Source organism: Aythya ferina (genome assembly GCF_964211825.1).
Source record: "Aythya ferina genome assembly, chromosome: 4".
Taxonomy (NCBI): Eukaryota; Metazoa; Chordata; class Aves; order Anseriformes; family Anatidae; genus Aythya; species Aythya ferina.
Window position 1 is genome coordinate 36,046,587 of NC_140300.1, and position 24,052 is coordinate 36,070,638.

Here is a 24,052-nt window from a genome sequence, read left to right on the forward strand (position 1 = left end):
CCCCTCCCCCCTTTGCCTTCCCCTCCCACCGCGGTGCCCCGGCGGGTGAGTCACCTTCGCGGGGAGCGGCCGTTGGGCGCCGGTGGCGGTTGGGGGGTCGCGCGCTTTGAAGCGTTAACGGCTGAGGGGCGGCTCGCGCCGCTGCGCTCCCTCAGGGGGGCCCGAGGGGCCGGCTGCAGGAGCCCGCCCGGGGGCTGCGCCGCCAGGGGAGGGGGCCCCGCTGCTTATTCTTGGGCTCCTCCGCCGGGGGAGGTTCTTACCTGGCCTGTTGGCGGCTCCTCGGTGTAATGGATGCGTTTTTTGTTTTTTTTTTTTTAAAAAAAAACCTTTTTTTTTTTTTAACTGGAGAAAAAATAAAGCATGACCTCAGTTGGCAGATATATATAAAGTAACGTGTGACAGGAAAAAGGCTTTTAAAATAGGCACACCTTGCTTCCATCAAGTAACTTCCCGATGGCAGCTGCTTGGTGTTCACTGGTGGAAGCAGCGGGCTGAGGAAGCTCGGTGTGAGTGAGGCGGCTGTGTAAAAAGCGGTAGCTGACCTTTTATGTGCTGGGTTTGGGATGAATTATTGTGCCTGTTCCTATGAAGTAAGTGCACACCAACAGCCTATAGCACGTATGCGGTATGAGGGTTGTGAGAGCAAGGAAAAACATTCGTCCAGGAGGACGGACTTTAGTCTGTGGTTTATCACTAGGCTTTCTTGCTGCCTTATCTGGAAGATACTTCCTTAAAATGAAAGGGGCTTTTAGCAGATCATTTATTAATGTGCCTGTGTACCTCATACTATTTCTATTCACAACATTACGTAAAGCTTATTGTATAAACAATGTACGCATTGGATACTCAACACAGGTGTTGTTTCTTGGCCTATGCAACTATGAAGCATCTTCCTTAGGTCATTATTTCCAGCTGGCCTGGCTTACAGAAGGATCCTGATGTGCAACACCAAGTGGGGGAAGCCCACTTGCATTTGGAAACCAGCTCTGATGATTCTTTCCTCAAGTTCAAGCTCCGCAGTAATAAATCTGCAGCCTCCAACAACTACATTTGCCGTTTCTGACAGTATCTGTAATTCTCTTTCCATGTAGTGACTGAAACACGCCCTACACTTTTGTTAGTAAGTCAAGCAAATAGGGGGGTGGTTGTCCTTTTTTGTTTCAGTAATATTTCTGAGAAGTTCCCTGCAACATACTTTACACCGTTGGCATCCTTCTTCTAGTGTTTTCTGTAGTCTTTCCAGTAGTGGTTTAATCTCGAGGCATTCTTATTGAAATATCCTGAATTACTTAAGTGTCTTCATTTAATCAATGAAGTAGAATAAAGAATGAGACAGCCCTTTCATTTCAGTCAATGTTGCTGTTATATGTAATGTATTTGTTTAGGAACTCAACTTGGCATTCCTTTGGAGTAGCGGATAGAGCTCATCATGCCAGCCTCCAAACTCATGGCAAAGCGCTCATCCTCTTTCCTCTCTTATTTGCCTTTTATTTTGGAGAAAATTAAAAAAAAAAAAAAAAGGGGGGGGGGGGAGTAAATAAATAAATAAAGATCTGCAAGGCTGCTTTGTTAGGCTGCAAAGCGTTCATTATTTCTTTCCCAGCCTGTAAAAAGCCCTCTCTGTGTTGCTGCTCCTCTCTCCACCTGCTGCTCTCTTCTAGCACCAGGAAGGTACCAAGCTGTCCCCCTGCTCCGAGCAGCACAGGGGCCTTGATGGGCCTGGCAAATGCCTTCTGCCAGACGCCCCAATGGCAATGGGAGGTCAATGGATGTCTCCAGAGTCAGCAAGGGAAAGGACTGTATTAAGGTAGTGGGAGAACAGGCAGCCAGGAAGGATGGGAGAGCAATTTCTGCTATCCCATCGTGGGGACAGTTTTTGCCTGTTCCTTCACCTGTACTGTGAGGTGAGGTTGTTGGCCTATTTTCTGCTCAGGTTGGGGTAATGACTGCTCTTTGTTCTGACCATTGGGCTGCTAGTGGAACTTCAATTTTTTGGTTTTGATATGGCAGTAGTTTGAAGACTTGAGTGCTGTCCCTACATCTGGCAGTAACTGTGGGAAGTTTAGGAGTAAATAGTTGCTAATGGCATGCGGCTGCCAGACTGACTAATAAAAATGTTGTTTTATTCTGTTTACCTTTGCCTTGTGCTTGGGTCTCTGTTGAGGTGGCCTTCACTGGAATGGGTGTAACCATTCCTGCCTCAAGTTGGTTACAGGGTGCACATCCTCACGGTGAAGTACCAAATGAATCACCGCAGTTTATTGCTGGCCATGTTGAAAGTACACTGTATTGCATTCTGTTTTCCACAGTACTTGTGATTGTAGTTTTGCTGTGCTTCAATAGATTCAGGGAGAAGCAATACAGTGGTCTTCAGCATTTTGGGGAGAGCAGGCAGTTAATGTAGCCTTTCCCAGAAAAGTTTGAACTGAAGACGTTGTGTAGGAAGTTTTTCAGATAGAGTACACTATGTTATGGGGTACTGGTGGCTTCATTTAGTCTTCTGATAGTAGAAAATATTTATGAAGTGAAAAGGAGCGTTCATACGAAGATCAGACAAGGTCTTTATTACTTGGTTACACTTAAAAGGTAGCTTGAATTGCAGGAAGCAAATTTTCATTTTTTATTTTTTTTTTTCCAGGTAAGGAGAAAATACATATATACACACATACCTCTTTATAAAAAAAACTTGGTTTTGGTAGTCTGTCCGTGGCAAAAGTTTCTTCCCTATCTTTCCGCTCCTACATTCTGATGCCAAAAGCTTGTGTCACTCAGGATTGATAGATATTATAGCTATCAACACTTGTTTGGTTGTGTTTATGTTGGTGCATAGCTTACGTTGCATAACATCATATTGTTTGGATATTTCATTGCATGCATATTTCAATACCAAAGTAATTTATTCTACTAGCCCAAGCAGATATGGATCAGCATAATAAGATTCCAGTGTCAGCTATTTGAGACTGACTGGTGGAGTAAGCTCTACCACTTTTTACAGTGTTAAAAAAAAAAAAAAAAAAAAAAATCCCCCTCTTAGGCTTTCTGATGGTTTTGGGTATCTATTTCTGTCCTGTAATGACTGAATGTGGTTTTCTAGAATGCTTCTTCTAGCACTCAAGTACCTTAAGTTGTCTGTAGTTTCTATTTTGATAGTAACTTATGTTAAACGTTAAACCTTTTATGGTATCTTGAGTTTTAATACTTCTTAATGATATACTTAAATATTGTTTTTTTTTGTTTGTTTTTTTTTTTAGAAGTCCAAAGAGTGTACTATTCTAACAACAGTTTTAACTTGTTATATTCTGATCAGATCATTTTAAGAATGACCATATTAAAATATGGTAGAAGAAATTAACTTGGAATTAACATGAAAAAACATGAGTTACACTGTTTTGGAGTGTTACGAAGTTATTGAGGCCTTTTGGTATAGAGACATCTAGAAAAAATAGAAAATAATTGAAGGTAACTTCCTAACCAAGTCTTTGCTTATTATATCTTCTGTTCTCTTAGGCATAGGACAGATCGTGGACCTTACTTTCATTGAATAACCTGTATCCTGTTGATTAGGAAATCAGATTTGATTTTTTTTTTTTACTTCCTCATTAGAAAAGCACAGTAGTGGCTCCCTGTTCATTTCAGTAAGTATTGCTTTGAAAATAAGACTGTGTTGGCCTAAGATCTTGTTGGCTTTAGCTTATATTTGGGCTAGTGTATTTGCTGAGAGTGATGATGCTGGTGTAAGGATTTTGATGGTGTGATTTGTTTTCTCAAAAGGGAATGGGATTTTTTTTTTTTTTTTTTCAAAACCGTAAGAAGTGAATTGGGGGAAACTGGAAAGGAAGGGATAGAGTAAGAGTTAGAATATATGCTTAAGATGCCGATGAAGGCAAGTTCATAAAAATAAGTTTTCTATGTATTGGTAAAAAAGTATTTTTTGTCTATATAGCTGTATGTTTGCTGTCTGCATAGCTGTATGGACAGTACAGAGACAGTGCTGCTCCTACTGGTCAGAGTAAAATACACTCAGGACTGGTTGAAGATGTAGTTCTGTGACCTCATGTGCCTCTTTAGCAATCTTGACCTAAATTATGTGTTAACTTTCTGGCTATATTAGACATACAAATTGCTTCTCCTTCATTCCACTTTTTTCTTTTTAAATTTAAAAAAAGTAGAATTGGTATTAACTGCCTTTATGCTATACTCTGTTTTGAATTGACCTGAATGTCTAGGTTAACTTGGAATAAAATGGTATGGCTTTTCATTGTTACAGATACCAGAATAAGAACGCGCTTAGAGTCACAAGCAATGAACTTGTTATGTTACCCACTTTAACTGCCTTGTTTTTACCTGTTCTTTTTTCTAGATGTGAGCTTCTGCTCATGGGTGTAAGTAAATTAGATGTCCTATACAGAAAACTTCTCCTCACTAAACTCTTCATCAGAGGATGGGGAAAACCAGAGGATCTGAAAAGGTGATTTTTTTTTTTTTATTTATTTTTTTTAAAAAGGCATGAGTAGTACTTTATATTAAAAGTGAAAAAAAAACAGCCCTGAAATACTACCAGTTGTAGGTATTGTCCTGTTCATTTTTGAGTTCAAGTTTGCGGTTTTCTTTAGGAAGTCATGTATTTCCGTACAGATTGAGGAACTTGATCTGGAAGTCTTAAAGGGGTTTGTGATTTTCTACTTAAAAAAGGTATTTTTGAGAGAACGTGTATATATCCAACTACATTTTTGATTTGTCTATATAAAACAATGCAGTAAACAACAGCATATAAAAGTAGTGTGTCTGGAAAGTATTGTCTAAGAAAAAAATTGCTAGATTGTTACAGAGGAATTGTTCTGTGTAACATAAAGAGGATCTTCAGTTAGTTTTCTGTTATTGCTTAGTAATGATCAGTTTTAAAAGTATAAGATATACTTAGAAATTTCTCTCTCTCATTGAGTGGTAAACTCATTCTTCTAAGCTGTCTTTAAAACAAAAAGAAAGAAGTAGGGTTACCACTTAATTTTTAAACATTTGCAAATTTTTCAAATTACTGTTAACACCTGGAAATTAAATGTGTGTATCTTAAGAGTTCACAAGTTCAGTGACTGAATAAATTCCACATCGTGTATTATTTAAATAGGAAATGATAAATTTCCATTTAATAAGCTAATTTTCTGTATTTGAGAATTAATAAAGAAAACTTCAAACAAAAAAAAAAGGATTTTGTTCACTATGGATAGTAGTGGAATTATGTGGGCTGTTTTTCTTGTTTCAAAATTTCTTTCCTTGGTTGTTCTGAAGTAGCAGTTTCTTGCAGATAGAAAATGTTGGATTTTTAAAACATTAATTTTCTTCTGGAGTAAGCAAAAATGTGTCTTTTACTTTATAACTGCAGTATTTTGCTATTGATTGTTGTATGTGCTTGACCACTTTGAAGGACTTGATTAAGTTTCATTCTGCTATCATCCCCTCTTATTATACTGGGGAATGTCTGATGTGAATTTCTGTGGTGATTTCTAAGGGTAATCACACTACTGTCAAAGAGCATTGAAGAAACATTGCTGCTAGTGATAATCAAAACAGCTGCAGCTCTTCCTTTTTCATGGTGGGGATACATGAAATCAAAAGCTGTGGAGAATGCATGAGACAGGCTTGCTGGCCTGTTGGTCTGAAAAGAGGAAGAATTTTTCTGTGTGTTGCCCCTGGACGGAGAGATGAGCTGTCCCCCAGGCAGCTTGGCTTCACCAGGATGAAGAAGGAAGAACAGTAGCTCCTTCTGACCGCTCACATCAGCTAGTGGGAGGAGGGAGTACCATTCCCTAGTATACAGATCAGACTGGAAACAGCGTTAGCATTTGTTTTAATTGATAGAATAAATTGTTTCTTATACTTCAAGCGTTAACTGAGTTTGACTGACACCACTGACTGCCTTGCCTAGATGTAATCTGAAGGTTTGCTGAGCACACCCTTGATGTGGTGACTTGATATCCTAATCCTTTATCCTTAACTCATCAACAAGAGTTGGAATGCCTTAACACATCTGTTAAGATTTAACCCTCAGTATCCTCATAACTACAGAGGAAATAAGTACATGTAAATTTGTTTTTTAAGAACTGGTGTCAAGCAAAACATCTTGGCATTCAGCTCACCCTCCATACTCATGTCTTATACCTTTACCCTTGCTCTCTCAGAAATACTCATTGTACTGTTCTGCATAAGAAAAACAAAGGCTGTACGGTAGGGCTATTTTTGTGGTGATGATGGTAAACTGCCTTTTCTTTGCTTTGTATAGTTGCTTTGTTTTGGTGTTTGGAAGGTTGAACAGGTCACTCCTGTTATACACCTCTTCTGTACTGTCCATCCAAATCTGCTGTTTCAGTTGGTCAGGTAACGTGTTTGTGTGTATTTAGAACCATAAGGACAAAGAAGTTACTCTTAGCATAGAGCATTTAAGGTTGTGTGGTGCTGCTTGAGGACATCTAGTCCCAAAACCTATTCAAAACAAAACTAACTTTATAGTTGTTTCAAGTCGCTCTGCACCTCATCCTGTTAACTTTGAAAGTCCCTCGAGGGACAGACATTTCAGTTTCCTGGGGCACTGTTTTCCAGTGCTTAACCACTACTGCTGTGAAAAAAAAATCACGTTTCACTAGGACTTTCTTATGTTGCAACTCACAACCATTGCGTCTTGTCCTCTCTCTGTATACCTCCGAGTCTTGATTCATCTTCTGCAACACTGCAGCCCAATGAAATAGCAGAAGGAAGTGGCTGGATTTGCCCTTTAGCTTTCTGTTCCCCAGGCAGTGCATACCTGGTTCCTTCAGTCTTGTTGTAAGTCGTGTGTTCCATTTATACAGTGTCTGTCTGCTGGTCTCTGCATTATGCCAGCATCTCTTTAAGGACAGAGGTCCCCAAACTGGACTCTGTATTCCAGATGTGGTTTCATGAGGGCTGAGTAGGGGAGGACAGTTTCTTCCCCTCACCTGCTGTCAGCTGCCTTGCTGAGTGCAGAGGATGTGCTGCAAACTCCCACTCAGTTTGCTGTCTGCCAGAAGCCCCATGCCCTTTCCTGCAGAGTGCTACCTAGCCAGGCAGTTCCCAGCTTGTATTGTGTGGGGCTAGGTGTAAGATTTTGCAATTATATCAGTGAGCTTCACAGTGTTTGTTGACTTGTTCTTCCAGCTTATCCAGGTGGCTTTGAATGGTATCCCTACTTTCCAGCTATCAACCTCACCCTCCAGTTTGAGTCACTCAGGAACTTCCCCAAACATGGCTGGTGACTTGTGGCAGTTGGACTTTGCACCATTGGCAGCTACTTTGATGTTGGCAGTCTAGCCTATCTTTTATCCATTCAGTCCATATCTATCTGGTTTGTCTGTGTAGGAGGTTCTTATGTCTTAATTTAGCCCCTGAAAAATGACATTAGTTTCGAAGTATTGGATGTAAAATACTATTTGGAAGCTGTGTAAGCTCTAGCAAGATACTCGAGCCTTATATTTTCTTACCTTATAAATGTTCTTGCAGCCATGGTACCCAACTAATTTGCAAGTGCAAAGTTGGCTTCATAACTTTTATTTTCTTTGTGGCTTACTTCAGCTTCTGATGTTTTTTTATGTATGCTTATATATTTAGATTAAAATTTGAATCTTTTTTCCTTGTTTCTGTTCAACAGAATATTTGAATTCAGAAAGATTATTGGAAACAGGGAAAAATGCCAGACGCTGGTTTCAAAAGATTACCCAGTTTTTATTGACAAGGTATGTAAAAGTAAGGGGTGCGGTTTACCTACTTTTATTTGCCTGATGGTATAAAAAGGTGAAATAAACTTAGTGTTTTCCAGGCTGCTTTTATAAGCATTGAATTTTGATGTCATATGAATCTGCGTTTTTCTGATGTCTCACTTTGTCACAGGATGCTTTACTGCTGGGATTGGCACCTACAGGGCTTGAGTTAGGGACTGCATAGTCACAGGGCGATGAATGCACCCCTGACAATATTCAGTTGGTGAACCAGTAACTTCAGTTGTTCAAGCTCACAAAATGATGAAAACTTAGTATATGTTATTGGAATACATGTTACTAAAATGGGACACTTTAAGCTTATTACCTGTTTTTTTTTAATAGGTCATTAGGGAAAAAAGAAGTGAAACACATTTGACTGTGCTGATAGACTTGTATCAGTATATTTGAAATAGATTCCAGTTTTTTTGTTGTTGTTGTTTTTAAACTACATTTTTATCCTATAAGAAATAATTCTCATTGGAGAGCTAATACTGATGTTTGGCTTTCAGAGCAAGTTATACACTGACATGAAATATACTGCTATCCCATTCTCTCTGTAGGTCGAGGAGCAATCAGACTGTAAAATCCTTGAGGGACACTTTATTTCCCCTTTGGCTCATTATGTCCCAGGTATCCTGCCAGTCGAATCTCTTGTAGCAAGGTAGGAGAAGCCAATTGGTGTTTCCTTTCTGAAGCTAGCACTGGAGAGAAATAAAAATAATACATATGTAGTTTGCTGTGAAGTCAATTTATTGTTACACCAATTATCTGCAAAATAAATCAAACTCTGTGGGTTGTTTTTGTTAGCTAACGTGTTGAAATAGATTTTGACCTCAGAGTGAAAAATAAATCTTACTCCTGTGATAATTTAATTTGTGTGTAGATAACGTAGTTTGCTAGGGGACTTTATTCCAAAGTGGCGATGATATATGTGTGTTGTGCAACAAGGTTTGATAAAGGTTGATTGATTATGCTCTGAAGCCAGGAAAAAAGTGAGCATTTCAAGAGATTGAACTGTTAGGGTAATGATGTGCGTATTTAACTATGACTGGAAGAGAGCTTCTATAATTAGTAGTGATAATGTGGAAAACCTCAAATGTAATACTATCTGAAAGAGGATGGCATAACACTTTATGAAAAAGCTTAAGCTATGGTAATAAAAGTTAGGATTACCTGGCTGTTAGTCACAGTCATTTCAGGTAACGCTTTGGCTGAAACTGAATTTTATTTTATTTTTTTGGTTGGTTGATTTTTGAGCATAGAAGTCATGCACAAAACTATGTAATATATTTGTCTTCCAAATGAATGAGATGCTGGAAATAAAGGTTACAACAGACGTTTGTTTTATATGTAGGAGAAGCTGCTTATATAGAAGAAACATTTTATATTGTATTTAGAAGAATCATTCAAACCTTCCATTTATATTCAGTACAAAAATACTACCTGTGTACTGAAATAGTTTGTTTAATTGCAACAAGAGAAGCTGGTACCTTTTTTTTTTTTTCTGGTAAGCCACAAGGACATAATTTTGTTTGCTTTTAGTTCTGAGCTAAATTTTCATGATGGATTTTTTGTTTTTCCAGTCTTAGTTTGCTATTTTTGAACACACAAGTTTGGCAATGGAAGCTAATACTGGCATCATTGATTTTATCAATATTGACAGGTATTTTTATATAAACTTAAACATGAACTACACTAAAGAATGTAGTTCACAAAAAGTTCAATAGCCAGAATATCAGTTCTCTTCCACTTCCCTTTGGTTAGAGAAACTCTCTCTTAATAGTACTGGGCTAAGTAATACTATAGTTGAAAATACAGTGCACTAATTGCTTGTTTGTGGGTGCTTTCTTACAGTTTGACATTACATTATGCTACCTGTTACGATGGGCACTACTGTTACAGCTTTTAAATGCTCTATAAATTTCCCTTAAGATCATTGTGCAGTGTGTGAATTTTTTTTTTTGCCTTCATGAATGTCATGCTGCTATAGGTAACAGTGCTCCATCTTGTGGGGACAGTATTGGTGGCTTTGAAGTGATTTTTTTTTCCCCAAGTAGTTAGACTGTAAATAATTTTTGAGTAGACATTAAATGTTGGGTGTATAAAGTAGTTTCATGTTTGGTTGCTTTTTTTTTTATTATTATTTAAATGTATTGCTCATCTTATTCTTCAATTTCATCTGTTGTGCCCTTAGGAGAAAAGTAGCAATGCTGCCTAGGAGAGCTAGTCATACTTGTTCAGGCAGCTCTTCATCTGAAATTCCATTTTTCCACTCTGCAAAATTTGAATTGTGATGATGAGGTAGTGGTCTCTTTTAGGAACATGATCTGTCAGCTTGGCTCCTTTTCTTGTTTGGCATTTATTCTGTCTTACTTTTGAATTCCTTTCTTTGTTGGATGTGTTTATGAAAAGTGATACTGCTATATCTATGACAGTTTGCCTGAGTGTATGACTGAAATACTTAATTCTATTTGTTTGTTTTGTGTATTTTTTTTTCTTGTAGATTAATTTCTGTGAAGCAACTTGTAAATATAAATACTTTCTTTTCTGTAACAAGTATTTGTTTCTCATAGGTTTCAGTTCATAATACCCAGAAGATGGAATAGCAAGTACAGACCTGTATGCATTCATTTAGCAGGCACTGGAGATCATGTAAGTATATAAAATGTAAAATTGATTATTATTGACAAATTAAGTATTCAGATTTTATCTTAACATGTTATCCTACATCTTATCTTCAGCACTTCTGGAGGAGACGCACACTGATGGCACGTCCAATGATAAAAGAAGCCTGTATGGCTTCTCTATTACTTGAAAATCCTTATTATATCCTTTTGTGGAAAGCCAGATACTTGTCCTGTTCTCAGTTTCTCCAGGGAGTAGAAAACTTGTCATACTGGTACAGTATCTAATTTGTAGATCAGTTTCAAGTAGAGTTCCAGTGGATAGAAGCAAAGAGCAAAGTATGACCATTGAATGAGATACAACGTGGAACACATTCTGATGCTACTACACCAACTAATACTCTTCTGATTTTTCTTTTGAAAATCTCTCCTGCAGCTTCTTACCATAGTCATCAGAGTAAAAGTTCTGACATGAATCTATTTTCATCAAGGTATTGATGTGATCCCTTTAGTTGAGGCCGAGTGAAAACTGTGCACTTATTCTGAATCACACTGTGTGACTTCTGGATGTATTAATGATGGAAAAGAATATTTTGTCTCCTGTCTTCCCTTTTCAAATGCAAACCTCAGGTGCTTTTGAAAAACCTACTCTTGCTATTTAGGACTTGATTTAAAAACGAACAAACAAACAACAAAATTGAGTCATCAACTCATCAGTAACTTCTGTAACAATGTTACCTCATTTTATTAAGTAGAATATCAGGTTATGCTTTTCTCATACTTATATACCTGACAAAATTAAAATCTAATGTTATAAATTACATCAGCAAGCATTTAACGTGATTTAGTTCCAGTTAAACATTTGGAATGTAAGTTCCAAATTTGAATTAATCAATGTGCTACTTATGTGTGTGATTTTGTTTTTTAATTTTTATTTTACTTGCCGTTTTTTACATAGACAATTTTTATTTTCTTTAACTTGAGTCTTCTACATGGCTGTAGAAAACCTAAGGATCAATTGTAAGTATTACTGGCGCATTCATGGATACAGTCTTTTCAAAATAGCACTTCCCCATCCCTGAAAGTAGTGTGAACTCTGATAGCTTATTAAGAAAGTGAAATTTCAAACATGCTGTTAAAGTGAAATTGTTAACCCTTTGCTGGGCTACTTCGTTACTGTTTTTGTTAAGAGATCACAGTGATCGGGAAAGTCTGCACAAGATGGAATTGCAGTATAAGAATGAGATGAGTGAGTGCAAGCAAGAACCAGTTTATTTTCTTGATTGGCAACTGTGTGTGTATAAACGCTGCAATTGTTTCAGTCAACTATGAATTATCTTTGTCCATATGGTGTATTTCCCTATTTTAGTAGTGAAGTTTTTCCTTTTCCAGGATACTTCAAAAGGACCACAGTCAGATGTAAATTTGATGTTGCTTATTTGTTAGTCTGTGGAAACAATGCAGTATTCAGTATTGAGAAAATTTTATAAGCAAAAATAGTTTCTAAGCTTATTTTCAAAGCAGATGTAAAATTGTATTTATTTTGATATAACCATTAAAAAAAAAAGTGATAAAAAATTGCCAGCTGATTGTTGTAAAAATGCTTTTTAAATAGGAAGACCATTTATGGATATGCTTTGATTATCGTGTTCAGAACTATAAGATTATAGGAAAGTGAAAGGAGAGGCTGTATACTGGAATAGGTTGGATTTTTTTTTCTCTGTTACTGAGTAACTGATACGGAAAAATAAATAATTTGGTGAGGATATTTCTAACTCCTTTTTCTGTTGTCTAGCTTGACAGCTTAGTATATGAATGATGTAGACAAGGATTCTCTGAAAGGCAAGTGCTCAGTCTAATATCCCAAGCAGTAATTGTCAATCTTCGATACAAGGTTACATACCAGGAGCAGTTTTTTAGTTAATACAGTAGTAACAGTGCTTAATAAACATAGCAGCTATTATATAGCTATATATATGTATATATATGGCTGAGGAATCTCTCATAGTAAAGCTGTAGAAAGAATTACGTTAGCTTATAATGGCGGTCTGCAGCATCTCATTTTTTTTCTCCCTTGACTAGCACAGCAAGCATTGTCCTTTTGCTTCAAAGTATCTTAAATGTGATTGTATGCTGGCCAAAGAGGCCAATAGCCTTTTATAACCTGTATCATACTGAAAATACACAGTCCCCCTTCCCAAATTAAGGTGTGTTAATTGCTCTGTAAAGTACAATTATTTTTCACTTTTTGAGAGTCCCTCTGATGGTTCAGCTGAACAGCTTTCTCCTTTTTTGTTTCCTCTGTTTCAATGCTTTAGAGTACACTACATGAATATCTCAGTACCGTGACACTTCCCACTTTACAGTTTCAGTCTTAAGTGACACTGATGAGTTCTTCCAAAGCTGGCATACTGATTGCTCTTCAAATGTTGTGTGCAATTTTTCAGTGATATGAAACAGGTAAATAAGAGAAAAGAAAAAGGATTGTTTTCTGCAAGTAAGATAGCGTATGTCTAGGATTGTATCACCAATTCTGTTTTAAAAAGAGCCATTATAACTTTACAGTGCAGATCACTACAACTAATGTTGGTAATAGCTGTTTCTAGAAGACTAGGTGGTCAGTAATATTAATTACATTAGAATCTTAGAAGGGGTCTTCCTAGTCCTCATTTAGATCTGCATTAGGAAAAAGTGCCAGAGAATCTAGACTTACTTCTCCTGTTGAATCAAGAGGAGTAAAGCTCCAAAATTCTCTGGGAGTATGATCAGGCTTTGTATACAAGTATGCATAGAATGATTGAGAACTGTAAAAATCTAATCTTAGAATAAATCCTGTATTTTCCTTTTCTGGGGAGAAAAGACGGTCATGTTTAAAAAATGTCTCGGACCTGTTTGTGATGGGAGGAGCTCTTGTTCTAGAATCTGCAGCTCTTTTGCACTGGCTAGAGAGAGAAGGCTATGGACCGCTAGGGATGACTGGAATATCCATGGGAGGACATGTAAGCTTTTATATTTCCTGTTTAGTATTTTTTTTTTTAATTTCTCATCTGATCATTTAGCATACACAAATAATTTTTTTTTATAGTGTTCCTCTCTGAAATACTTTAAACATTTGGAGTCACAAGGAAAAATTGTTGGCAATTCTCATGTTCTGTAATAATGAATTACTATAATCCTTAATAAGTGCTGACAACTCATAGAGCCTTTTGTCAGCCATCTCCTCATAGACTTAATATCAATATAAGCTTCTCACATAATTATATTTATTTCCCCAATGGGAAGAAATGTTTTATGAAAGAAGATCTGTACTGATCAATTGCTAGTTCTCCTTCCTTTCCTCCATTCTTGCCTAAAGTTCTGTGTTTGAATGCACTGAGTGAAATGCATTCTCTCTGTAGGCATATCATAATTGAGGTGACTTTCTCTCACCTCTGTCAGTTCTGTTGTTCTCGACTCATCCTTTTTCCTGGTCATTGGTATTGATTACAGAAGATATGTGGAGTGCGGTGGATAACATTTTGTGTGTGATTGTGCATATTAAAACTAAAACAGCAGTGTATTGTTAGAAAGATGCTTGAAATCCTAATATGCAGTCAAAATATTAGTGCTTGTGTCTCTACAGATAATTGTTGATCTGTTATAAATGTATAAAAAAGCTATTCAAACAACATACCTGTTTTGCTGATCCTTTTTAGTTTGTTTGTTTCTTGTTAGGAGCTAAGTAGATAACACTGGTAATGGCTGTGTCTCCTGAAAGAAAAATGTTTTCCCTCAAAAGCACAATTTTATGATTATAAATAGCATAAGTGTATAAAGCACCTTACATTCACATAGGTATTGCCCTGATGAGACAACTTTTGTGTTAAACATGTCTTCTCTGTCTTATAAATAAGTTGAATAATATCTCTTAAACTGGTCTGTGCACCACTAACTGCAGGCCACTTTTAATGCTGCGTGAACTCTGTGGGAATAACAGGGTGCTATATCCCATACCAATATGTACAGCGTGGGTATAGAAAGAGGCAAGATCAGAGAAAGTGCATTTGGAAATTCCTTTGGAATATTTTTTTTTAGTCCAGAAAGATACATTTTTGGCTAGTCCTGATTTAAATATAAAACCATGGAAATAAATAGTTTTTGATGTCGCAAATATTTAGAATGTGATTTAGAACAGGAAGGAGGTAGCGTTAATTCAGTTCTAAGGATGGAGAGAGCTGGAACTAAGAACAAAGAAGTCTGCCTTTCTGACTATTAGAATATAGATATGTGGTGCTTTTGTCACTTTTTATTAATAAAAAATAATCAGAATTATATTTCACTTATGTAAGTCTATTAAGAGTGTCTAGGACAGACATAGGGTATTTTGTACTAGGGATTTTACACTGTTCTGTTTAGGCAATAAAATACAATCTGGCATGCTGTATAAGGAAGTATTTGCTTGCCATTGCTGTATGTTGAGCTTCTTTGCTCGAATATTTCTGGTATAAATAGAATATTTACCAGAATATGTCTTGAGAACTGATGTAAAAACAGTAATTTAGATGTTAAAGGACAGAAAAACAGTCCACTTAATATCCTGAATTACTTCTCTTCCACATTTTGTTTCCACTGTACAGATTCAGAAGTGTAGAAGTGTAAATAGTTCTCATAGATTATGTTCATTTTGCCTTGAAATAAGCTTGCAAGAGCCTGGTGAAAGAGCTATATGGAAGTTTTTCATGGTTTGAAATAACTAAAGGGTCAGAACAAATATTCTGTTCAGCTGTGAAATTAATTCTATCCAGAACAATATTTATTGTTAGGGAAATCATTGAAGAGCAGACGCTATCTTTCTTCTGAATTTTAAAGAGGTGAAAGTATATCCAATTACTACAGTCTTTAACAGCTTTGGCACTGCGTATTTAATACTGTATAAACAAATAAAGGCGAGAATTCTTAGAATTCCTTTATTGTGAATTCAATATTAAAATACTTAATAACTGCATTTGATTATAGATGGCTTCACTGGCCGTGACGAACTGGCCTAAACCACTGCCATTGATTCCATGTCTTTCCTGGTCAACAGCTTCTGCAGTCTTTACTACGGTAATTATCCTATATTTTTACTAATATACTAGAATGTAATCAGAAATGTAAGGTTTGGGTTGGATATGTTCACCTTTTCAGGTAGGCATTTCATTACCCTTTGGCCCTTATTTAGTGGCAAAATCTGCCCTTCCTGTTCAGGATGCAGAGTATGTGATAGGGAAGGTAGCTTTGAGCTGCTTCAGTGGGTCATGTATGAAATTGGAGGCAGGGGCTGGTTTGTGACACAGTGTTTGGAGTCCTGCTCTGAAGGTGTTTGAAGGTGGGAAGGTTAGGAAGGAAACCATGAAAATGGAGTTTTTCTTGTCAAAGCCTGGCTTAAATAGTGGGGTGATAGTGCTGCAACTACCATTAGCAGTACCTGTTTTAACTACTGCTGGGTTAGGTGAATGAATAGACCCACTTTGACACTCATCATTGGCTTAGTCCAGTCCAGATGTGCATTAAAAAAAAAATAAAAATTAAAGGGAAGTGGGTTTCAATGTTATATGTTATAATATGTGGCTTAATCAATTCCAGTAATTCTAAGGGTACAACTGGAAAAAACAAATTACAGACAGGAACAAATCAATCTTCTCTGCATTATTTTAGAATGGTCTCTGGCTTTTACTTGTGTAACAGATACTTGTGTTTCTAATTTCAGGGTGTGTTGAGCAAGGCAGTGAACTGGAGAGAGCTGGAGAAACAGTATTTTACGCAAACTGTATATGAAGAAGAAATCATTCAAATGCTTGAATACTGTGGAGTAAGTACAGTTTATTTTTGCTATCTACTAATGTTTACATTTTTAAATATAACAAATAACGTTTATTTATTATCTATTTAAAGTAAAGGTAGCCAATTGTTAGGTAAAAACATGTCTGCCTGTTGTTTCCGTATGCTTTTGATAGGTTTAGTCTTTGAAAGAAATCCTTCTGAAAAAAAGAGAAATTAACATTTTGGTTGAAGAATATGTGTTAAGTATAGCCCTTGCTGCAAATTTTTGTTTGTGATCACAGTTCATGTATTCTGCAACATAAAATGGATTCAGTCAAAACATGGGAATCATAGTTAATTCTTCCCAGTTAATGGCTTTGTAGTCTAGAAAACTTGTAGCTGGAAGTGTAAATATCTAAAACTTCCAAGCAATTGCTTTCAAATATTCAATATTGTATAATATATTTTTTTAAATGTAGCAACATTAAGTTACTTTTCTACTTTGTTTAAAGTGCTAGGTCTCATTATTTCTGTTTCCAGCTGTGATGTTTTGCTTTCTTGACATTTTTGACTAGGGTTGAAAAAAACTTCTCAAAAGGAATTTCTAATGTAGAAGAGAACTGGGACAATGAGAGAGAACTTTTCGAGAATATTTTTGTTTCAACACTTCTCTAACAAATTCTTATAAATAACCTTTTTCTAAGATTCTTTGTTGGGTGTCAGTTCTTTTTCAAGTATATTAACACAGGAGAAGGGGGGCTAGGGAGGCAACAGCTATTTAGGCACTTGCCATTTTTACATTATACATGTTCTGGGAGTACTGATGGAGCAGACAGGATGAAAAGAAGAAACATTTCAAGATGTTCAGCTTTTGTCATCCTATTTCTTGGAGGGAGTAGATTTTTTTTTCAGTCCTAAACCAAACATTAGACCTGGTCAAATTATTTTTCTTCCGACCAGTGAAATGTTTTAAAGAATGTTTGAAGAAATTTTTGAACACTTTTTCAAAAAGGTACTACTGCTGTTTTGAGAGGAACGAGTCTGAGAAATGCATAGTTTTTGATTTATTTGCCCAGAAATTTAAGCTGACTAAATTGCAGTCACGAATTCAGAGTTTAATACAGAACTAAAAATAGGCAAACATTTGCATCATACGCTATCGTGGAGAAGTACTTACTGCAATTCTTAAGCTGACAGAAGCATAGAATTAAAATATCAAAACGTTATGGTGATTGGGATTTAATATACTGAGTGACATGTGCAAACTGAAAATAACAAGTACTGTGAGCAGTCTTTGTCTCCTTTTTATTGGATGTGGAGTTGATCTGAAGTGTAAGATTAACCAGCTGATATAAAGGACCCTTAATAAAAGACTTGTTGTCTTTGTTTAGACAGATTCTTTCAAGATGGGACAAGACTTTGTTAAAAACTTCCCTGACAGTGTGGACAGACTGGAAGACATAGATGTGACTTCCAGAATATTCAACCTTGATTCCTCGAACAAGTCTGTATCTAAAGAAGCTGTCCACAGCTTTACCACAAATAAAAGTACTCTAAGTGCCTCATCAGAAAGACTCTTAATACAAGATGCTCCTAAAATGCAATGCATGAATCAAACGTTTTCAACCAGTAGCAACAGCAATAAAAACTTAAACAGCCAACATGGACAGAGGATAAATAATAGAAGAAGGAGTGAGACTTTACAGAGAGAATCCTTAAGGTTCATGAAAGGAGTAATGGATGAATGTACCCATGTAGCTAACTTTTCAGGTATGTATTTGTTTATTTTAATGTGGAGTTTGGAAAATTGAAATAGAATACTATGGAAGGAAAGGTATTCTTTTCATCATTCCGTTGTGTAAACCTGCTGGGACCTTAGGTGAAATATGAAAATGCCCTGAGTATTGTTCAGCAGCATCTATTTACCACTCCACTTCCTAATTGGTTTTGTTTATTTCTTAGTGGTCAACCGATGTTAGAATTAATTCAAAATTTGCCTTTCTATATCTTTGCTCATTTTTTCTGTGCCTTGCCATGGCTATTTTTAGATATGAGTTAGTGCACATTCATATTATTTAAAAGAACAAAATGTCTTTGATATAATGAATATCTAGCTCTAATTAATCTGTTTTGTCCTGCTAATAAGGTTTTTCAAGCAGATTCAAGTAAATCTAATTGGTTAGAAATCTATTACTGACTTCACATAGAAAGTAGGCTACGTAGTTTAGAACGAAGATCGAACGATACTTTAAGACAAATGTAACCAGTAAAGATAGATACAGTGATGTCCTGGGATGGTACAGTCTGGCGAGTGTAATGCTTCCCAAGACAAGCACAGCATATAGAGGGAGCTGTAGCCCAGCAAGCCTTAAATCTGATGAAGCTGGGTTTGTTGGCATCTAGAACATCTTGGCACCCCTTTGCATTGCTTGCAAGCAGACAGTTAGAACAAGTGATTTGGACTTGATGATCCTTAAGGGTCCCTTCCAACTCAGGATTCTATGATTCTATGATTTCTTCCTAGAGCTGATTGAAGTACTTTTGCTGAGGTGAGGGTTTGGAATTGCTTTTGAAAAATGTCCATTCATAAAATGGTTCAACTCTGCACATATCCACTAAGGACTCTTTAACGTGTCCCAGAACATACTTTGACTTCATACAGGTTTCTGACAGACCTAACTTGATATTGAGACCCTATGCCACCTCATTTTTGAATTCTGGCATTCAGTACTCCACTGGTAAATGATAAAAAAAAATAAAACAAATATCCAAAGCTTTCTACAGATTTCTTGACATGGAAAATGTCCCAGATCACTGCTACCCAGGAATATTTTGTGACACATACTAGTGAAGTGCTTTCCCTAAAGCTTCAAATATTATTTCTGTAGACAGAAAAAAAGAATGTGAACTTCATTCTAATTACAGACATATTTATACCTAGATACTTATCCAGGTATCACTCAGCTAAAGCATTGGCCTTTCTTGAAGTTTAAGAAGATACTTGATCTCAGTGCGCTTGTCAAAGTGATGTAGTCCTTTGTACCAGTTGTCTCTTGGGTCACTTGATGCTCTGGGATACACTGCATCCCTTGCCACGATATGCTTGAAGTGTTATCTGGAGAGAGCTCCGGGAAATCCACCTACCATTCAGATTTCATGGAAAATTGAATGGAAAGCTAGAATCTATCTTAGCGTTTTGTATACTTTACACATGAGTATATACAGAAGGAAAAGGTCTACATTTTTTGTGACCTTCCATCTGCAAACGGCTTAGTTTGTCACTATCTACTGTACCACATATATTCTTTGTGAAGAAACAACTGTTCTGTGTTCTACCTCATTTTGGTGTTATTTTTCTAGTCAACGTTTTGGTATTATTCCTTTTAGTAATCAGATTGGTGAAACTCTGCCTCTAATTAGCAAGTACTGTAGCATCAAAAATTGGATAAATACTGCTGGAGACATTAGAAAATATCATTTGACTACAGTTTAAAATAACTTTTTAAGCAATTGAGAGCATCTTTCCAACAGAAATTTCAGCTGAATTATTTCAATCTTGTTATTATCTCAGATGAATTTCATTTTGATTTTTTTTTTCTATAGTTCCAGTCGACCCAAGTTTAATCATAGTTGTACAAGCGAAGGAGGATGCATATATTCCCCGAACTGGGGTGCGTAGTCTTCAGGAAATCTGGCCTGGATGTGAAATCAGGTATCTGGATGGAGGTCATGTCAGTGCCTACCTCTTCAAACAAGGACTCTTTAGGTAAGGTAGACAGGAGATTTTAAAAATAGTTGAGAGCTTAAAATCGTAATTTGAAGATATATCATTTTGCTTCTAAAAAGCAAGTCTATAATTACTTTAAAACAACAAATAGCAAACACTGCTAAACACTGCTTTGGAGAACAAATTATTGCATCTCAGAGAATGTTTCCATTCTATTTTATGAGCAAAGATGAGGTATAGCATACCTCAGATCCTTCTGAGCTTATGCTTATGTCAAGAGAATGATTGTTATCACTCTTGCTTTCCTTGAGTTAGTTTGTTCACTGGACACCCGGAAGTATGTTTTTTAAGGAGTAACCACTTAAGTTGTATTGCACAGCTGTTGTCTTTTTGCAAATGCGATTTTTTGAGAACAAACAATTGAAGACAAGAAATAGAGCATAAGCTTAATTGCACATGAGTATTACTTGTGTGAACGCTTGCTTTAATAATACTAGGTGGCAACTTGCTGAAGTCCGTTGTCTAATGCAGTTATATAGCTGCAGTTCCTTACTTCTGAAGAGTTAAATACTTGTGGTATTGATTTTAAAACATAAGGAATTAGCAAGAGTGTAAATCCCATTTAGGAAGTCTGAGCAACAACAGAAATGGACATAGCAGGTCAATGTATGTTAACCATTAGCTTACACCTATTTAAAACTTCAGCCTTGGTTTACATTATGACAATTGTTTGAAAAGTCTGACATACTTCCTGACACGTTTGACTAGAAAATTCCTAGTTCATTAACACTTGCATTCATATGAAAGGTGGAAAGTAGTCCCATTCCTTCTTGAAATAGACATATATTACTGGATTGAAATGAGAAATCCCAGAAATAAGTGAAGGAGAAAAGAATACTTAATACCACTTTTTTACTTAATGGTGTTTTCAAATTGTAATGATACATATATTTTAAAAATAAAAGGAAACAGGCCATTTGCATCTACCCTTTCCCAAATTATAAAGGTGATCTATAATTGTTATTTCTTCTTGTTCTAGGCAAGCAATTTATGATGCGTTTGACCGCTTTCTTCAGAAGTATGCTGTTTAACAATCTCCAGAATGTATTCAAAAGGATCTCGTTTGTATTTCCCCTTACTGGAGCTCATATTTGGAAAACAAGCCTCTTACAATGTTGAGTAGATGGTCACTTACTTTGAATGTTGTAGGTAACAATTATAAAAAAACAAAACAAAAAAAAACACACGTAAAGTACCAGTATTACTTTCATGTCAACGAAGTGCCATTCAGACATGTTCCAGCTTTACCTGTGAAAAAGCAATGGCAGAATTTGTTAGTGCATGAATGGTTCGTGTACTTCATATTTAATTGCATTATGTATTACTTTAATTCTGTATTTGTTAAAAATAGACCAATTTAAGTATTGATAAAATGTAAAATTTGATGCAGGGCTAAAATGTTGTCTTGCATTTAGTGTATTTATAGTTTGTTCCAGCTGTTTTGTTCTCCTCTTGCTTCCTTGGCACCTTGGTATTCCTATTGCATTTTACTATGGCTTTGCCAACACTGCCTCTTGTGTTTATCACTATTTTCTCTTTTATGAATTGGAAATGAGTTGTAGTGGAAGGGGCAGAATCAAATCTTGCAAAAAGAGCTTGTAAAAATGGAATACAGGGTGAGAGAAAGACATTTTCATTCAATGCATCCATTAGATTTTTCTGCCACTGAATTAAAGCATGCCATTCTGGAAGAGTCATGTAGCTATTCATTGGTTGGTTTCACAGAACTGAAATAATTGTAAATGGAGCATCCAGTAATTCATTTTTTACATACGTTCAGTTGGATGATAACGTTTTTCTAGTATTTTTTTTTAAATCGCTAAAGGGAATAAAAATGTAATAATTTTTCTTCAGAAACAGTGGCAGAAATAGTCTGATTCTAAACAGTTAAATCAACAGCAGATTATATGGTGCTATAAACACCTGCTTGAAACATTTCAGCAGGGGTCCTTTTTAAAATGCACTCAGTACTGATATGCAAAATACAGCATAATATTGTATAATTTTTTAAATGTATGCGAGACTAAGGGTTATCAAAACAGTTACATTGGCTCCTTACTTTTCAGCAGTGTATTTTTAATGGATGTAAAAAAAAAAAAAAAAAAAAAAAAGAAAAGAAAAGTTAGGTTTAAGAAAATCTTAAACTTGTTTAAGAAAATCCAAAATGTGTTGTTTCCTCTTTTGGGATGAAAAATGCCAAGAAACTACGGTAAAATCAAAGGTCATCACGCATCAGCTGTATCTGGTAGCTGTCTGCATCTTATATTGTGGTTATGTCCTGTATTGTTCTTTTGAAGCAAGTTTGCAGAGAAGTTGAAGGCCAAAACACTTCAGTTACTAATTTAAGTACAGTAATGACAGGAGATACACAGAAATAAATGGTAAAATTCAGATAGTTCTGGAGATATGTGACTTTTGTACCTTTCAAATTAAGCACTTTGTTGATATTCATGGGTACCATAATGGTTTTTAATAGTGTGAAGCAATCAAAACTGAGTTTGTTTAAATATATTGTCTTGAATTTCAGTCTAGCAGACATGACAAATAACTGGGAATGAATCATGGTTCACTTGAAAATCAGTAAGTTCAGGTAAAACTGAAATGCAGCAATTTGTAATAATCAAAGTCAATTAACATCCAAATTTCCTGAAAATGCAAAAAAAAAAATTATATAATGGAGGTTATGTTGCTTGTTTCAAGTGCTTTTTTCATCATTTCTTTAGGAACTGTTGGTTTTATGTATATTGGGAGCAAGTATGAAGTGACTAGAGTGTTTAAATAATTGAAAATATTGACTGTTGGAAGGTTTGAAATCAATTATTTGCAAGCTCAAAATTCTAAAATTAAATGCTTGAATACTAAACTCAAAGTTTTACGGGTTTTATCTTGATGCAAGCTCAGTCGTCAGCCTTAGCTCAGTTGTCAGCTAAGGGTGTTTTACACTGTCTGCTGTTCGCCAAATTGTTTTTGTCTCTGGATGGTTGCGTTTGAATGTATCTGTGTGCTTTATGTCCTGTTTCTGTTGCAGCTATGAAAGAAAGGGAGATAACTGGTGGCAAGGGAAAGGGCTTGAATAAATGGAAGAGAGAAAAGAGATTTTATAAGGCCAGGAGTAAGCCTAAAGAATCAACTTCTCTACGCTGTGAAGTATACATGCCAATGTAAATATTTTCAAAGAGCACAATACAAGGAATTACACAACTCACGAAAACTTGACATTCTGAGGTTAGTGTTCTGATGATACTACTACTGAGGCTTAACTTTCCTTAAGGGCATGCCATTCAATGAAGCAGATTTATATTGATGTAACTCCTGTTCCTGAGAAAGTCTTTTGAAAGTAGTGAAGGACTGGTCTCTAACAAGTGAGAAATCACACTTTGCTACATAACTAAAGTAGCGTTGCCAAATATAAGAGTCCAGTAAAAGCGTTTAAGAAATTTCTGATAATAACAATAAAAAAGGAATAATTGCATATGTGGTTTACATCTGCCAGTTATCAGACACAGGAAGCTATTAGCTGATCTGTAAAGGGAAGAGTCTTGCAGTGTAAATGTTTTAACTTTTGGAAAATGGGCTTTTTAAACCAGATTTTATGAATAAGTCCTAAGAGTATTATTAGTAATCCATTTTTGATGTTAAACGAGAATGTGATTTTAATTCAGTAAGTGCATGAGAAAAACATTGGAATAAGGTTCCTGCACTAAATCCACACAGCAGGTAGCCATTCTGTGTGTCTTAAACTTACTGTAAAACTGACCTTGCTCATTTTTCGGTTGTAATGATTTTTCAATAAAAATCCTGCAAAGCAACTGTGTGGTGTTTTTTTTCCCTTGTCAACATGAGTTCAAAATGCTTCTCATTGTCATCCTCTAATCCTTTATATTCCTACTAGCACTGTAGCACAAGAAGAGTAGTTAATCTACAGTACAAGATAAAGGCTTCACATAATAAACAATGATACTGCTTTCATGTTATTCTACATTAAGCTTGTATCAGCTAATTAAGATACCGTTGTGATTCTAATATTAGACTTCCCAGTGGCTTCACTGAGCTAGAATTTCCCAGGCTTACTTATACTTACTTATACCTCTACT

At 36.1% G+C, this 24,052-nt stretch overlaps 1 protein-coding gene across 9 annotated transcripts; it reads left to right on the top strand.

Moving 5' to 3' along the window:
• The first annotated feature begins 5 nt into the window (after nt 1-5).
• ABHD18 (abhydrolase domain containing 18) lies at nt 6-23,767 on the top strand. Of its 9 annotated transcripts, none has more exons than XM_084519070.1 (14): nt 7-45; nt 3,508-3,635; nt 4,361-4,468; nt 7,658-7,742; nt 8,327-8,427; nt 10,340-10,418; nt 10,508-10,602; nt 11,393-11,410; nt 13,251-13,389; nt 15,386-15,475; nt 16,119-16,220; nt 17,563-17,941; nt 19,775-19,937; nt 20,938-23,767. In XM_084519070.1, the coding sequence occupies exons 3-14, from the start codon at nt 4,377-4,379 to the stop codon at nt 20,987-20,989; spliced, it is 1,395 nt and encodes a 464-aa protein (XP_084375196.1). In that variant the 5' UTR covers nt 7-45; nt 3,508-3,635; nt 4,361-4,376; the 3' UTR covers nt 20,990-23,767. The 9 variants fall into 9 exon arrangements, with proteins under 9 accessions (XP_084375198.1, XP_084375197.1, XP_084375196.1 ...); XM_084519068.1 differs by having other exon boundaries at nt 10,508-10,592; nt 11,383-11,410; XM_084519069.1 differs by lacking the exon at nt 7-45 and adding an exon at nt 1,969-2,638 and having other exon boundaries at nt 10,508-10,592; nt 11,383-11,410.
• Nucleotides 23,768-24,052: the final 285 nt, after the last annotated feature.